This window comes from Sabethes cyaneus, chromosome 3, assembly GCF_943734655.1.
Source record: "Sabethes cyaneus chromosome 3, idSabCyanKW18_F2, whole genome shotgun sequence".
Classification (NCBI taxonomy): domain Eukaryota; kingdom Metazoa; phylum Arthropoda; class Insecta; order Diptera; family Culicidae; genus Sabethes; species Sabethes cyaneus.
This window is the reverse complement of record NC_071355.1, coordinates 27,378,759-27,397,063: the sequence shown is the minus strand read 5'-3', so window position 1 is coordinate 27,397,063 and position 18,305 is coordinate 27,378,759. Positions and strand designations below refer to the sequence as shown.

General features: G+C 40.2%; 1 protein-coding gene across 1 annotated transcript in view; it reads right to left on the bottom strand.

The window, feature by feature from the left end:
• Positions 1 to 18,305, bottom strand: part of LOC128739409 (hemicentin-1) — a 219,999-nt gene that overhangs the window by 40,415 nt on the left and 161,279 nt on the right. Inside the window, exons 4-5 of the mRNA XM_053834892.1 lie at positions 1,524 to 1,664; positions 1,253 to 1,384 (exon numbers count right to left, since the gene is read on the bottom strand). Coding sequence (XP_053690867.1) covers positions 1,253 to 1,384; positions 1,524 to 1,664 — 273 coding nt within the window. The remainder of the gene's footprint in view (positions 1 to 1,252; positions 1,385 to 1,523; positions 1,665 to 18,305) is intronic.

Here is an 18,305-nt window from a genome sequence, read left to right as displayed (position 1 = left end):
TGCGGTTTGTTTGTGAATAAAAGAACCAATTGGGGGTAGATTTTATTTTATTTTATATTTATCTTGTGTCTCACTTAAGTTGCTCTTTTCTCTCACTACAAACATCAAAACCTTTCAGATATTGTTTGCAAATTTGTTCAAAACTAATTTTAAAGAAAAAGTATGACTAACAATTACCAGAAAAAGTGACAGTATTGCTATCAGTTCTCACCACGAAAACGTGGTTCGAAAAACTGTTGCATGCTGGTGCTACTGTTCACTTAAGAAGTTAGATACCCGACAAACAAACGAATTAGTCATGACAAATAGACCGCAGCCTTAATGGCACCTTCCACGCTGTATTTCGCATCGAGCCTCCTGCTTGTATCATTTGCTTGTGCTTTCGTTTTTCACCCTTCTTCCCATTTAAAGACAATGGGTTTTGGAAACGAAATATGAAACTTGTATAAGGCCAAAGTTTTAACATCATCATCATCACCTTACCACATCATTTGAGTAGGTAAGCCTCCACGGACGGGTTTGGGAAGAAGAGAGTTCTATGGCACTGTGTTTCGAACGGGCCCGCAGAAATAGCAACTTTCTGCTCGGCTGCGGGTAGCAGCAAACAAAAAATGGCACCCAACTTTGCTGGTGGGAACCATCATCACCCCGCACCGCACCGGCAGCAGCAGCAGCAGCAGCAGTGGGGCCACAGGCGAGAAGGTCAAAACAAATTGTGTATCATAATGGTAGAAAGTTTTTCACAAAAGAATTTTTTCGGCAACCGTCCTCAATGAAAAACTTCGGAACGAGCACGGTTCGGTGGCACATGCAATGCAATGGCCGGAATCGTGTGCTACCCCATTCGGCCCCGTTCGGCGGGATGTAGACTTTACAATGGAATTTAAAAACTTATTTAAAAGAGAAACTGGATCTGGTCTCCTTTCGGGGGGCGCTTCGCAACGTACAGAATAGTTTGTGTAATGGCGTTTTGAAACGGTTCTTTTTTTCTCGGTTTTCTCAGCTTCAGGTGACAAAAAGTTTGTGTGCGCTCTACCTGTACCTACCTGAGCCTGCAGCACATATTTTTGCTGTAATACGCTTAAAAATTTCCCTAGGAAAGAACGAACAAACGAACCGTAAAGCTATTGTAGCAATTTTTCGAAACTTTACAATGGAAAATTAATAACTCGAAGCTAACGGTAACCGAAAGTCGACATTCATGTGCGCCAACAATTCGACAAAACCTGAATTTAATTTAATGGATACTTACAGAGGACATGCAGAATAATCTGGCTGGTCGCAACCTGACCCACACCGTTGTTGGCCGTGCAAATGTAGGTGCCCCCTTTGTGCCGGTCCATGTTCTCAATGACGTACACCGAGGATGTGAACTGTTCCTCTCCTACGGGGGCGATCGGGTGGATTTTGAAAATAAAAAACAAACATTCGCTATTAATCAACCGGACTCCCAGCAGCTGCCACTCCCAGACCAGGCCCGGACCGGGCAGCCAGTCCGTAATCGCAAAGGAGCAAATAATTACCATTTGGCAGTAGATTGTTCTTTCGTGTCCACGTGATATTCGGCATCGGGTTACCGGTGGCCGAGCACTCCAACCGCACCGGGGAACCTTTCCGCACCTGCAGATGCCCACCGGAGGTCACGTGCGTAATCTTCGGTGGCACTGGAAAGATATGTGAAATAAAATGGAAACGGTCAAAAGTTAGTCAACAGTTTACGCTGCGTGTCCGGACGGCTTGATAAATTGCTCCCACTTCGAATCTGTTGAAATTTCAGTCGGAGTTTCAGTCCGCCACCGACCGCCTCCACCTATACTGCTTGTCACGGGGGACGGGGTTCGGGAGTCGGTCCAAGAGAACTTTTACACGAACGGTCATTAATTAAGGGGAATAATTAAATTAAGCATTTGTGCAATTTATATTCTCGCCGTTACGGTTTGTGCTGGAATTGTCGCGCTATTTATCAGTCAAGTTCAGGTGAGAAAATAAGTATGGATTGTCGGATGTTGTCCAATATGCTAATGCTGTGCGATTTGATTTGATTGCTTCTTCAAGCAGATGAATTAAATTTACGAGATCATTAGTTGAACGTTACCAGCTTTGATGAAAAATTTTATGTGCATGTTTCTCTCTAAGAAAAGGAAACGGAATTTAATAAAATATATTTTTCCTGATATTTGTTTGTATGGTTCTGAGAATGATTAATTTAAAATTCATGGCATAATATTTTACAGTATATTAAATATTACATTACAACTAAATATAGTACATTTGATCTTCTCAAGCAGCATCTAAAACTATCACTAGGACAATTAAAATCAAAAAGATTATACACACGATTAAACAAGCAACACATAGCTTTAACTGGTTCATTTTGGCCGTACTCAGTTCGTTTGAAGTCCGAGCGAAGAAATTCTATGGCACATGAAGTGGCATTGAAAATTATTTGAGCGAGGATGTTTGAAGAGGCCAATTCACCCACTAAAACTTTCCTGCTGAACAGAACTCTTTCCAGTGTTCTCCTATTGTCGACAGAATCAATGTTGAGTCGGTTGCAGCGGTTATGATACGGTGGAAGCACTAAAGTATTTCGCTAGGGTAGAAATCTTAAATCATATCGTAAGAATTTGGTTTGTACTGCTTCCAACCTGGAGGTCCAAACTCTAGTGTAAGGACTCTAAATTACAGCAGCGCACTCTAGGATAGAACACACAATAAAGAAGTACAGGGCACGTAAGCAATATGAATCTTTAAATTCTTTTGAGACCCCAAATATGAAGCCCAATTATTGATATATATGAGCAGTGTTGCCGAAAACAGAGGCTCGTATCAAGAAGCACTCCCGAAGCTTTATTTACGTGTACTCTTTCCAGTATTTCGTTGCTAATGCGGTAGTTCCATGTAATAGGCTCTTTCTTACGCCTAAAAGAGATAACCGGACACCTTGCGCACGCTAATGGAAAGCTCATTCTTTCAACAGCAGTCCGCAAAAATTTCGATTAGCTTTGGTAGTTTACAGCTGTCTTCAATACATTTGACCGGCACAAACATTTAAAGATCATCAGCGTAGAACAATCTGGATCAGCGAGGAAGTACAGCACAAATGTCCTTAAAAAATAAGCAAAACATAGCGGTACGAGGTTGCTTCCTTGCGGAACTCTAGAACGATTACAAAATTCACTAGAGGAGACACCCAGCTAGCACCAACTCGTATATCAATGTACGAAAACTATCGTAAATATCTCCTAACAAACTCGAAATCGTAACTAAAGCTGGATGAAGCGGGATCAAGTTGATTTTCTGTCGTATATAATGATAATGACTGACATACATACGATTTTCAGCACAAAATCGTAGAATAGTACGGAGCGACTCGCGCTTAATCGGATATTATCGTATATAAATACTTATATAGTCGTAACGCTCAAAATTATTCGTAATCACGTATATCGCCTCCAAAATAGTACGAATATGCCAATTTTGCGCATGAAATACGATTTATTTAGCATGTATATCTGTACGTAATGCTGATTTTTACCTTTTTTATACATATGAAAATGCTAGCATCGCCTAGTTTTACTGAGTGGCGACGATTAACCAGGTATGATTTTAACCAGAACAATATGGGACCTTTGCTTTTCTTATTGTTCTTTAACGTAATTGCTTGGTTTTGACTGCAAGTTAGTGTACGCCCTGAGCACCTGAAACTGTTTGGCGTGATGGGACTTACAGACGATTGCAGATATTTGCAAGGTATGTATTTTCTGAAAGGCGTACACAAAAACTTTAATACTACGATCTACTTTAATTACACGATCGATTATTGATCGGTATTGAGCTACGAGTTAGCAATGTCTTAGCGCTACATTTCAATGCAATTTGACCTTCTGTTTGTTTTTGTTCGACAGATTTCGCAACCAGCTGTTAGTGTAGAGGACAATTGCGGGACTATTGCTATGATATCTTGATTTTAACAGTTTCTCCCAGTCGAGATTCAAGCATTCAACGACACGCTTGTTAGACTAGTGTCGTACCTCCAGGCCAACTTTGAGGTTAGAATTGAGGTGGGGCAGGGATGGTTCGATCACTTTAAATCAATTCTAATTCATTTGGCAGTACCGTCTCAGCCGAGCAAAATTACAGTAACAGTAACTACAATGCTATTACAGTGCTACAATGCCCATTAGCAGGTCAGTAAGCATTCTGGCCCATTCGTCGCTTTTCATTGTTATTTTTAGCATTTTTGTCGCGTTTTTCAATACTGTTTTGTCGTTTTTCGTCTTTCTTTCATCATTTTTTTGCCTACTTCTTGCACGCATTGCATTTACGTCATCTTTCCGTCACTTTTTGCCGCTTTATCGCTGTCTTTTTTTATCTCCTTTTTATCTTGTTTTCATATTTCTTAGCTCTCTGTCGTATTTTTGCTATCTTCTGTTCATAGTATTTTCGTTGTTTTTTGTCACCATTTTTTTGTCTTTCCATCACTTTTTTGCCATGTTTTGGCCATCTCTCTTTATTGTCGAAATAACAAAAGTGTTTTCATTTTATCGTTTTTCGTCGTCTCTCCGACCTCAATTCGCCAGCTTTTCATCGTCTCTTTTTTATGTTTTGTTGCTTTATTGGCTGAAGTTTTTCTCAAGTAACAATTCTAATGCCGCTCGGTGTTTTAAAATTTATATTATCACAAGAAAACTAGTTGGCTATGTAACATCTCTTACAAAACAATTCTGAGTAATCCCTAGAGAACGCATACCTATACACTGACCGAACGCGTACCAATACATAATATCCAATCAAGCAGATTTATCGCAGTTGATATGGATATTACTGCAATTAAAAACCATAACATAATTATTCTGGATATTTCCTCAAAATAAAGTGTGAGTTGCACAGACGAAGTTATTTTCGATGTGTTCGCATATTATTAGAATACAGCTAGAGCTATTTAGAGTATTTTAGAAAATTCAGCTTGACTAATCGAACTTATTTATTTTCGTTAGACAATTAGTTTTCATAAATCAGCACTGTTCCGATGGCGCATTAATTTTACGTACTTTTTATTCAAATACTAGCTGACCCGACAAACTTCGTATTGCCACAAATTAACCTGTGTTGTACATAAATCATGAATCTCGGATGATCTTTGTCGCAATCTCGAGCTTTGCAAGTTTCTGAGGAGTTCAACCTTAGATGATTCATTTTGGCAGTTACGTAACTATGAAACCACCCCAGGTAACCAATAAGCATCACCAATGCTATTCAAATGTAGGCTAATAAGCATTTAAGGCGACTTAAATGCTACTTAAATGCTATGTTGGCAAGATATACAGCTACTTTACTGTTAACCTTCTTATAGTGCTGACAATGCTAATTTACAGCTAATTACCGACACGAAGAATTTGAATACAATTTTGGATGCCAATTTACAACACCTATGCAGTCAAAAAGCTAATAAACAACAACGTGCAGTATAAAATGATTTGCTGCTTACGTTAAGGCTTATTAGTTACCTTTTCCTCACAGCAAAGTAGAAAACAACTCCCCTGTCCCCTCATTGCATAGCCAGAAAGCGGATAGTAATGTTCGCCGTGATTGTACAACATTTCGCCGAATATAATTTTGCGAAAAACCTTAAACGGAAAACTTTTTTGTGGAAAGTACCATTTCGCGATCCTCTCCTCACTCGCTGTCGCTCGTTCCAGGACACCCAGGTAGACCTAGGAAAACAAATAAACCTAGACAGTAGTGATTTCTGCGGCGAGTTGCCTCCCCCCAGTGAGCGGCGCTTCCGACGGCGGGTCTTCGGCAACACTCGCGGCCGTCTCGTCCTGAATGATCTAGTGTTACTATAGATAGTTTTTGTGGTCTTGTTATTGACTAATGTTTTATGGTCTAGAATTTCTCGAGTTTGATTGGTTTTTGAGTTTCGCAAAAATTTCTGTTTTATTTGTATGAGAGTCCATATCCCCCTACCACAGGGGTGAGAGGTCTCCAACTATCATAAAATAAATTCAAGGCTCCAAAATCTCCCACATGCCAAATTAGGTTCCATTTGCTTGATTAGTTCTCAAGTTATAAGGAAATTTGAATTTCATTTGTATGGGAGCCCCCCCTCCTAAACAGGGGAGGGGTCTTAATTCATCATAGAAAAAATTTCTGCCCTCTAAAAGCCCCACATGCCAAATTTGGTTCCATTTGTTTGTTTAGTTCTCGTGATAAGAGGAAATTTGCATTTCATTTGTATGGAAGCCCACCTCCTTAAATGGGAGATGGGTCATAACTCGCTTTCTAAAGAGGAGAGGGGTCTCAAATCACCATAGAAAAAAATCTTGCCTCCAAAACCACTTACATGTCAAATTTGGTTCCATTTGCTTGATTAGTTCTCGAGTTTTGAGGAAATTTGTATTTTGTTTGTATAGGAGCCCCCCCTCTTAAAGTGGGGAGGGGTCTCAATTCACCATAGAAAATATTCTTGCCCTCGAAAACCTTCACATGTCAAATTTGGTTCCATTTGCTTGATTAGTTCTCGAGTTATGAGGAAATTTTTATTTCATTTGCGTGGAAGCCCCACCTCTTAAAGGGGAGGGGTCATAATTCCCCTTCTAAAGAGGGTAGGGGTCCCAATTTACCATAGAATAAATTCTTGTCACCAAAAACACCCACATGCCAAATTTTGTTCTTTTTGCTTGATTAGTTCTCGAGTTATGCAGAAATATGTTTTTCATTTATATGGGAGTCCCCCCTCTTAGTAGGGGAGGTGTCTCTAACCATCACTAAAACCTTTCCTGGCCCCAAAAACCTCTACATGCAAATTTTCACGTCGATTGGTCGGTAGTTTTTGAGTCTATAAGCAACATCCTGACAGACAGAAATCCATTTTTATATATAAGATGCACGATAAAATTTGATGCGCATATGGTTTATAACTGTAAAAATTGTAAAAATATCTATTCGTTATTTCACATATTTTAGGAAGACGGCCATAAAACAAAATTTATTGCAGGTTGATCTGGCAGTAAAGTTTAATTTCTATTTCTTGCGCTGTTGTGCTGTTTTAGCTTTCAGCGCAGCAAGCTTCATGTGAAGCTTTGTAGAACAGAACAAATGCATTATAGGTCTCAGTCATATAGAGTAGGGCGGGGCATAAGTGCGATGTTTGAAGTTGTGTGAAGTTGTTTTCGTGAGATATAAAGAAGGACAACAACATAATATCTTCAGGTTTTGTTGAAAAATTTTCGGTGAAACGGCGGTTCAACAAAACCTGAAGATAGTGATTTTGCGGTGACTTTTTTTTTTTTTTATTTTTTAATTAACCCTCCGCTCACCCCCGTTACCAAAAAGCTCACACAGAGAGCCCCCTGGTATCGGACACTTACAGAAACCTCAGCTTAGAAGAGAACTGGACAACACACTAAACAAAGAAATTAATTTAAGCTGAGGAAAACATAAAGAGGATACATAAAATTATTTAAAAACTATTTAATGGGCGCCCAGTGGAATTTAATATTCCTTTTTAAGGGGCCCAGACTTAAAATCAAAGAACAACATAATATATTTTATAGTGATGCAGTAACTCAATGTCTTCACATTCAACTATAAATCATCTGCGGTAATAGTGTTTTGCAAAATAAATTCTTCTTTCTTCTGATCAAGTGCAGGTTCGCACTTTTACCCCACTAGCGGGGCAAAAATGCGAATACCGCGGGGCAAAAGTTCGAAGCTAGAATCCATGAAATTAGCCCAGCAGTAGCTAACAAAACCATGTTATCTTCAATCTGCGTTATGTTTCGGTAAGGAATATTCTCAATTTGCACCTTTTCTATTTTGCGCTGGTGTATGCAACCTCCGTCAAAACTTTTCCAAACGCTTGTTTTTTGTTTCATCAGCGGAAACACATTGTTTTTCTTCGGCCAACATTTGTAGAGCACACAGTTTTCTGCAGATCTGTCATTTCTAGTATCTGTAATATAGTGTCTAAAGCTTTACATAATTAGCTATACATTTTTGCCTCGCCCATGAATCGCACTTTTGCTCCGTCCGTGAATCGAACTTTTACCCCGCTAGGCGCTTGACGGGGTTAGATTAAATTACGGAAAAGCGAAATATATTTTGTAAATTATTTTTGCCGCATTTTCAAACAGATATGTGAGTGATGTAAAACGCTGCTACAAATTTTCAACAAGTGATATCCTCCTGTTGATATCGTATTTGCCATATAACGAAAAATTACATCAAAACCGCCCTAAAATAACATTTGCACATAACTCAGCAACTATGCTTCGTAAGCAACCAAAATTTTCGTAAGATTGAAGCTGTCAAAGTAGTCACCCATCCTTGCCAATGTAGAAAATTTACTCGGAATCTGCACCGATAAATTATTGAATCGCACTTTTACCTGCGTCGCACTTTTACCCCTCCTTACTCTATAGGCCTAGCATGAATCCCGTATAAAATCTGTACTATACAGATGGTTAGCATATCGGGTTTTAATGACTGTTTTAAAACTGGGAAAAATTATCGTAACGTGGTCATACGTGGATTCTCAAATGGTTGTTATAACAGTGAGATCGTCAGAGTCGGTTTAAAAATTTGGTTCTGAAATCTACTTTCAATTAAAATAAAACCAAAATTGTTACTTGGAATATTACAGTTTTCTTGCACTTTTTGATCGCCAAACAACGATGTATCAAAGCAAACTGCGAGTTGCAGAGAGGAAGTTAAGATTGACTAATGGAATTTAATTATTTTGTTTAAACAGCTGGTTTTCAAAAATTGTCAAATTTTGATAACGTGATTTTGATAACAAAAATAATTTTGATATCCAAAATGGTAGTTTTAGCCATTTATCATTTTAACATGCACGATGAAATTTAATGCGCATATGCAGCACAGCTACGAGAACTGCTGAAAATTTATTATATATCCTATAGGATATTTTGTTATGGTCGCTGTAAATCAAATCGATCAGGATGATCTGATGGTAAAACTTCATCTTTTTTGCTAACGACTATATATTTCTAAGTTAATAATGCTATCTGGGTGATTTTCATTTTATTTTCGTGGTATTTCGTCGTCTTTTCGTAACTTCTCGTTGTATCTCATTCACCAAGTTCTCATTATTTTTTGCCTATTTTCGTTTTTCATATTTTCGTCATACCACTCATTATTAGCTTCGGGGAATCGTGAGAAAATTAGGCGAGCGAACTTTGTGGTAAGGCGAAATACGATGTAACTTTGTTATCACATCGATATCAAGGAACGGGTGTTTTGTGTTCCGCTATTCTCCGAACAAATGCTTATGAATGTTATTTTTATATCTAAACATAGCTTAAATTATTTTTCAATGGAACACAAAACATATCCTCCACATATCGCCACCCACTACTTGGTAGGAGTTTCTTTCTTTCTATTTATTTTCTATAGATGAAAGGCCATGAAAGGCTCACGTAAAACAAGATGACAGCGGGGTTGCACATGGGCGCCCCTGTCGTTTGCTTATAAAATTTACCATTAATATATCCCCAGCAACATTTTGGGTTTTATTACACTGTTATGATGGCTTTTATGACCAAAATTGGTCATGAAAACCGCAATAAGAGCGCAATAAAACTTACATTGTTACATGGAATATGACGTTGTTTTCATCCATATGTAGTACGCGAAACAACACATATTTATTGATTCTGTTTATCCATTTACTGTCGCTGTATTGGTAAAGTAGCCAGCCTTATAAAATAGTTAAGGTTTCATAGAAAACTCGAAAACAGCCGCCGCGTCGATCGAAATCATTTTTCTTGGGGAACCGGAGAACACGGCGAAAGGCAATTTTTTGTGAACGGTAGAGGTATGATCCCACGGGCAGTGCGGATTAAAACAACTCGTGCTAATTGATCCTTTCCGGAAAGGACAGCTTGCTAACACCCTAAAATTCAGCAAATCAGGGGTTGATAGCGACGACCATGTTACTGGTAACTATTTCTTCGTATTTCTTCTTCTGGGGTCCTTCTGCCATTCTTGTAGATACTCGTTCCGTCAAGTAAGTAACTTATTTTAGTAGCGGTGGTCCGTTATCGATCCTCTTCTGAACAGTTTACGATCTTTCAGCACTACCGGTCTTGGGCTGACATTCTTCAATTCCATCGAATAGCAGCTGAACGTGGATCTTTGTCGATAGTTCACATGCACTGGGGGCTGGATCTGGCATGAAGACTGACTTCTTTTCGATCTTCCCTTGAACATAGTTTTGACCGGGTATCATCGTCACGTGCCCAGCCCAACGCAGCGGGATAATCTATTTTGCGTTATGCCACTAAGTATTGATCGCAGTATTGAATCCCCAGAACTCCACGCATTCGTCAATCAGCGTCTATTTTCACATCGTATCCCATTCAGCTCCACCTTTTGATTGATGCGCCATATTGTATTGCTACGCCATACGTGGAATGTTGGAAAGTTTATAAGAGACGTGGAGAAGCCAATTAGTTTTATCGTGGTAATACAAGCAACCACAATTAATTTGCGTTATTAACAGTTTTATTAAGGTAGCCTCTTGGTAATGCGTAATTCCATAATAAAACCAGAGGTAATGATTAATACCGCAATAAAACCCACATAAAATTCAAGTAAAACCAAGCGGCTTTAGGATTGTTACTTGGGCTTCCTGCCTTCCGAGTCCCGATGATTGGTATTTCATAGTAAAGGCAAATTTACCTTTACCGAGCTATATATAGGTATCCCGGGAATTCGCCTGTTGAATTCTCATACAAGAATAATGGTTCTGTAAACAAGGAATTCTGTACGAATGTTTCGCAGAAATCCTCGACATGGTTCTTATGCGAGGAACCTCAAATACTTTGTGTGATTCTTTTTGGTTCGTCCGGGTAGGGTGGCTACGACTGATAAGATTAAGTCGGTTCGGCACGTTTAGGAATGTGGCAAAAACACAGTGGACCAGCATGGCCAACACCAGCGATTCCGAATGGAAACCGTATTAAATTTGGAGCTTATAACTAGCCGATTTGTTGCCAGGTAGGTTCCGAATTATGGCACGTGTAGCAGAAATTATTTATGATGACGTTTTGAACTGTTCTGTGACTTCTTGCAGTACAAAATTCTTCTTGAGTCGCATTTAGCGATAATCATTCCTCGTCCTGCGAGTTGTGTTGGTAATCAAGACTCGTCAGGGAAATTGAAAACCGATTCAACAAGCTTCGCCTTTCTGTAACAACTATGGTTCTATCCAATATGCAACCTTCTAGGTCAATTGCATGAATACGGGTTTTGTCTTATTCAGCACTGTAATTTCTAATATTCGGTAAAAAAATTGAGAGAAACATTTTTCTGTTGGAAAAATGATTCTTTGAAAATATGAATTTCGTAGCAAACATTTTTGTTTAAATTTTGCATAAGAAAGAACATCGCTTTTCTGTCTTATTTGGACCTCTCCATTGCCGAGGAAAGTTTAATGGAACATTTTTTCCAGATTGTATTTTACTGCGATTGCTAAGGGAATTCACTTGCGTTTCTTTAAAAAAAATCAAATACTTCCACGAAGTTTGGTTCAAATTAATTCTTTTCAAACAAATAGTTTAACTACTTAAATTGTATTTTTCCGAACTGGATATTTCAAACCTTAAGTAACCTCAAGTCGTCAGAGTACATTTTTGTTTAAATAATGAAAAATTAAAGTGTCTTTAAACTCTTAACGTAGACACCTGCACCGCAATTAACCGTACTTCCGCCCGAATATTGATGCATCGTCGAGCAGCAGCAGCAGCAGCAGTAGAGGCATCCGCAGAAGTGCACCGCACTTGAAAGCAGAAGCATCCTCGTTCGGATAATTCATCCATAATCTGTTGACTCTGGCTAACGGTAAATGCAAAGCAATTTTATTGCCCTCGACACCAAAGTGTTCTGTTTGGAGAACCGAACAAAGTGCAGCAAAAAAAAAAAAAACTAACCCATTTCGCCAAGCGACAGTTATCTCTCCAATTAGTTTATAAAAATGTAAATTTTCCCCCCAGGCTTTGCCCGAAACTGTTCGTTCTGACAGCAGTCAGAGACCGTGATGGCTTGTCCTGTGTTCCTCCCTCTCTATATATGTACCATGAATCGTCCGGTTGTTACGGTTTGTTGTTACCATTTATTTTTTTATGAGACAGCTATTGTTCGCTGTATTTTGCCTGGCTCTTTCACTGTTTCCGTTTTCTGCTTGTTTTTTTGACTCTCTCGCTACTGCTTGGTCCACTTTTGGGTGGCCAGCTGTTAGCGATGCCATTGGATGCCGCGAACAGGACAACGAACAGTTCTTTTTGATGGTCCAGCAGGTTTCGGTTGGAAACGTTCTGATATCTATAGGTACAGTAGAGGGCCAACAGAGGGAAGACAGTCGCGCATCGGAACGATAAGGAAATGATAATGATCCTAACTGAATTATGTTAAATTTAAAATTAAAATGTTTCTCAAAATGGGAAGGTTCCTGACCGGATTGTAAATCATTTTTAGTTACTTCTGACTTCACAGAAAAGTTGTCTCGAATAATCAAACTTTACTCAACCAAGTTTTGTATAGGGAAATTGTTTTTCGTTTTTTTTTTCTGCGGGTAAAATTGATTGATTACAATTACGACCGCTACTGTTGGGGAACGGAAAAATAAACACAGAAGAAAAAGAAAAATCATCCGGGAGGATCCCAGTCGTGAGCAGTTTTTTTTTACTTTTTCGCGTGTTCTGAGTTTTTCAAAGTGACAATTGAACTAGGACGTTAACGTTTTGTGATTTTATTTCTGCGATCCTCTGAAGCACAGAATGCTGAGCGACATGCTTCTCTACATAAGCCAGATTCGCCGAAGAATAAAACGTCCCCCCAACGAGACGACGGTGACGGGGATCCAGTATTGCTGCAATTTGTTAGTTGAACAAAAAAAAATACGCATTTTAGCGATGAAGTTTTTTGCTCGTTTTTATTTCCACAGCACTTTTCACGGAGCCGCCAGTTCCAGTTTTGCGGCTCTTTGTTGTGATTTGCTTGGCTGGACTTCCGGTAACATTTTGAATACTGTTCCCACTACCCTTGTCCCTTGTTGTGCAAGTTTTTTTTCTTCCTGATCCGAAGCCACGGCCGGTTGAGCAGCACTCCAGCGAACCGTGAATAGAAATAAAAATATGAATAGCGAAACAGTTGCGAGGACAAATTGCTGAAAAGTGTTTTATGGACGAACAAACCGGAAGTGGGCAACTTTTGCGATGACTGGCTTAATAATCTACCTTGTCGTTCGTTGAGGCGACAGGATAGCCTTGGGATTTGACTTAACCATCTGCTGGGGCAGTTCAGTGAGTTAGGGAACTTTTTTCCCGCAGTATCAAAGGTGAACGCAAAGAGAATAGATAATTTAAAGCAAGGAAAAGTCTTGATTGAGTCACGAATTGCTATATGAAAATTCAAATTTTCTCGAGCCCCCTCCATCAGCCACATTCTTAGGTATTACAATATTCAAATTGAAATTTCCATTCACTAATTGCAGTGTGCTCAACCTCTCAAGTAGCGAATCCACGGCAAGAGGGAGCCAGAAAGAGTCGTTTATGTAAAAAAATGCACCGAGAATTCATTAATTATGCTGCTCGTCATGATACCCTATGCTGAACTTCGGTCTTCTCTGCTACGTTTCACCTTGTGGTAGAAATTCCACTTTGTGTTTTGTTTCTTTACTTAGTTGCCGAAATTGCACCGATCTGCGTCCTCATGGTCGCCGTTTTCCTCTTAGCAAAAAAAACTATTTGAATTTGAATTTTCATTCATTTAGAAGCGTCTGCAAAAGAGTTACTCGTACAACACCTGCGGTTCCATCATTGCGAGCATTTAAAGAAACTTCAGCTATTATATTTTTTTAAATTAACTGTCTATTAAGTTTTTTGTGTCGTGATTTGAAAATAATATTCAAAAGAAGCAAATTTAAAAAATTCTTCCATAACAACACCAACGCTTAATCCCACCGATTATCGCATTCTAAGCGATTTGGTCTCGTCCGTCCCAGAGGATTTGAGTTCCATTCATCAGCTCTCCGAGCCATCCGAAAAAAAATTGAAACAAGAAAAATAAGCAAATCCCACTAACGGAGAGCATGCCGGAAACCGCTCGGGCGGTGGTAAGCTTCCCGTCGGGATTCGTTTGCTTTTTACTAAATTTTTGTCACCACACCCACTTTTGGATGTTCTGTACTGCCGCCGCCGGAATGATGGCATGCAGGACCTCTGTACCGGAGACCAGACCAGACCAGACCAGAAAGCAACGACCAACAATGGCAACGGATGGCTAACCTAACTTCGGGAGTCACAGAAAATACTGTCAGCAGAGTGGATTTTGTGCATTTCTTTTTTTGTGTTTTTTTTTTCTCGCCAACACATTCCGTTGATGAGAGTTGGTAATGCATTCGCTGCGGCCAGCACAACCGGGACATTTTTTGGCTACTCAGAAAACTCAGGAGTTTTCAGCAAGAAATGGAACGGATCTATTGCGGTTTGTTTCTGGGCCGCAGGGGAAATTTCCGGCTCGTTGTGATTGCGGGAGCGGGACGACGAGAAGGTTCTTTGTTTTTTAATAATCATCAGAGAGCAATCCAGTGGGTGTTTTGCAGAAAGACATTAAGAGCGTGTTTGGAATGTTTGGATATCCAGCAGATTTGTAACCATTTGTTTTTACAGACACAACCAATTCACATTTGAAAGTTTAGGCATTTAAGGATAAATATCTCACATCTAGTCCCACGCTGATTGTCATATCTGCATTTTAATGGAATCGAATAATGCCACTATCTTCATGGCGCATAAGTCAGCTGCTGCTAAATTAATTGCTACACACGAACAAATGTATGGGTATGTGCTTCGAGCAAACATCATTAAAAATTCAACACCGCTGAATTAATTGCAAAGTAAATTGGTTTGGGATTTCACTGGTATTTTTTTTGTGTTCGTTTCCCTGTGAGCATTATATGCTCGCCCGATAGAAAATCAGTACCAAGCTGTGCCAATTTGACATTGCAATTTATGCTTATTCGTAACGAAACAAACGAACGGCCTAACGAATCTGCTGCAGTTCAGCTTTTTGTTTGGGAAATTATCACGCCTTCTAGCAATTAATTCCGCATTGCACAATTGATGACCACAGAGGTGTCGCGATTCGTAATGATGCTGATGCAGTTGTGGTGAAAATTTTAAGCACAGTTTTTAAGTACATTCATTTATTTACGAAATTCAAAAATTCGAAAAACTGTAATAACCTCAAATCACTTGTTTAATGTAATTATAACAAATTGTGGAAAATGCCTGGTTTGCATATGCTAATTAACTTACTTAACTGGCCTTACGTTACGTTACCTTCCCTCCCAGTTGAGTTCGAGGTAAGATGCTGGTCTAATAAGTCAGTCATCGTATGTTCGAATCTCGGCTGGGAGAGGCTGATAGAGTCAATAGTATCGTAGCAATTGGCCCTGCATCTAATCATCTAATGCAGTCCATGGCAGATGGTCTCTAGTTCTGCGGGCGCCTAGTGCTCGCCGTTTTCGTCCAGAATTCGGTTTACACTATCACATGCGGCTTTGAAATCAGTGAAGGCGATGCGGGGGAACTCGGAATTCGCGGCACTTCAGGAGGATCTACCGCAGGGTGAAGATGTGGTCCGTCATAGACCGTCCTAAAAATTCTCACGAATCTGTTGGCTATTGGCTAGAATCGATAGAAGATGACTTGGGAAAGCACTTTGTAGGTGGCATTCAGGGTAGTGATCGCTCGGTAGTTCTCCCTATCTAGCTTATCGCCTTTCTTGTAGATAGTACAAATAACCCTGTCTTTTCACTCCTCCGGTAGTCGTTCCGTATCCCCAATCTTGACAATCAGTTGATGCAAACAGAAACCCAACTTGTCCGGGCCCATTTTAATAAGTTCCGCTCCAATGCCATTCTTTTCCGTTACTTTATTGTTCTTCAGCCTCTGGATGCCTTCTTTAATTTCGCTTATCGATCGGGGTTGTTCGCTGCACCAATGAACTCCACTATCATAGTCTCCGCCTGCACACCATTCAGGTGTTCATCGTAGTGCTGCTTCCAGCTTTCGATCACCGCACGGTCGTCAGCCAAAATACCCCCATGTCCGCGGGACAAAACCTGTGTTGAATAGAATTTTCGTGTATCGTGAAAGTGGTAAAATTGCTTCCTTCCTTGCCGATTCTTCCCGTATTTGCTGTCTGCGCTTCCGGCTTGGTTGCTCTGCTGGCACTCCTAGTCAAACCATTCGTTACGTCGATTCGGTGCCACGCGGCCTAAGACGTTCCCCGCTGTTAATTGCTGTTTGTGGTGAGTAGTGAGCAGTGAGCAGCTTGCTTCTGCCATGCTTTGAAAAACTCAATTCTTCGCTCTCTCTCAGTCGGATTTACCTTCTCCGACAGTCGACGAGTTGCTTTGCTCTGCCCACGAATGAGCGTCCGTTTCGATTCTTCTTTTTTTCTGCCGGAGCACTACCGAATGCATGCTCTTAAGGTCACGGAGCAAATCGTTTCAGTTCATATAATTGCCTGTCCGATATTCTTTTTGGGATACGGAGCAAATAGTGTCTTGCCTCCAATATGCGAAGAAAAGATTACCTCTGCTATATAATTGTCCTCCTTTTGTGCTAGATGAGTTGTTGTAAAAAAACAGTATTCAGCTGCCATAAATGACGATCATTAAGACTGTCGCAGTGCCCTTTTAACCCAATGCCCTTCTGCCATACAAAAAAACAGTATTCAGGAATTACTCGAAGGGAGAGCAAACAGTAGAACAGAAAACGAAAGCTCTTGGTCATTGTGAGAAGTGGATTACTCTGTCTTGAATGCTTAAGATGAGCAAAATCAAGCCTAGTGTGGGTAGTGAGTAGTAAATAGTGAGTAATGAGTGGTGAGTAGTGAGTAATAAATAGTGCGTAGTGAGTAGTAAATAGTGTGTAGTGAGTAGTGAGTAGTGAGTAGTGCGTAGTGCGTAACGAATAGTTAGTAATGACAAGCGAGAAAAGAGAGATTAAAGGTTAGTAGTGAGAAGTGACTAGTGGGAAGTAAGAAATAATTTATTTAATGCCACGTAGAACACATCCCAAGCTGCAGTTTAAGTTCAATTACGTTCCTCCAGTGGTTTTTTGACCAATTTCATAAAACCACTAATAAAACCAGAGCCGTAGCATGCCATTGTGGCGCCCTTGGCGGAAACCCAATTTGACGCCCCCTCGTTTTTCGTATTCGCTCCTTATCTAATACTTCGCTGCACTTAACATATGTATTGGAAAAGTGGATTAATTTCGGATGGCGATGAAAAAATACAAAAGACAACTCAATGAAACAAATTTTCTTTAAAACGTTTTTAAACCTTCTATAAAATGCATCGACGCCCTGCCAGGTGACATTCAGCGGTTCACCGGAACCATCGCTGTGGTCGATCAAAAGATGCACGTCGGCACATTAGTCAAGTTCTTCGTGGCCTAGGCGATCAACTTCTTCTTCGTTTTGACCACAAAATTATTGGAATAAATGCTCCGTTTGAGCTTCGCCCAAAAATTTTCTATTGGTTACAGTTGGAGGACGTTGGGAAAGTTGATGATCATCGATATAACGTTTATCTTCAGCCGGTTCTACTCCCCAAGTGATCTCTTGGCGTGATGGGCCGTTCCCTCGGCACTTGCCTGTTACTCAGAGACAGCCAGCTTCGACTGATGCTTCGTTATAAACATGCCCATTTTGGCCAAGCACTTCTTCACCCCGTTTAGCCGGTGGTCCCGATCTCCCGGCCCAAGGCGCGGAACACCTTTCTCACTGTCTTCAAGTTCAGCTTCTGCTACGTTACTGTCGTGCAGCACTGTCGGGCGGCCGGAACCAGGCTTTCGTCCGAAGCTCTCTCGCAGGAGATGATGCTGTAAATGCCAGATTGGCTCCATTCAGCGGGTACGAAGAGTTTCACCATGTCCAATCATCGAGCGTAATTGTTTGAAATGCGAGTCCTTTTCGGCGCCCCCGAAGAGCTTGCGCCCTTGGAGGGGGCCATTCTGGCCAACCGCACGCTACGGCGCTGAATGAAACTTCGAGCTCAGCTAGAACCCTCTGATGACCGCTATAAAATTGACTTCCGACCAAGTGCCCCATTTTCGGAAGATTTTTATAATCTCTTTAACCTTCTGCGGCTGAGATGCTTTAATCTCAACGATTATGCTGATGTGGTAGTCTGCTGGACACCTAAGCTTAACTTAACAATTCTTATTATTGAATTATGTATATTCAAAATTTAATTAGGC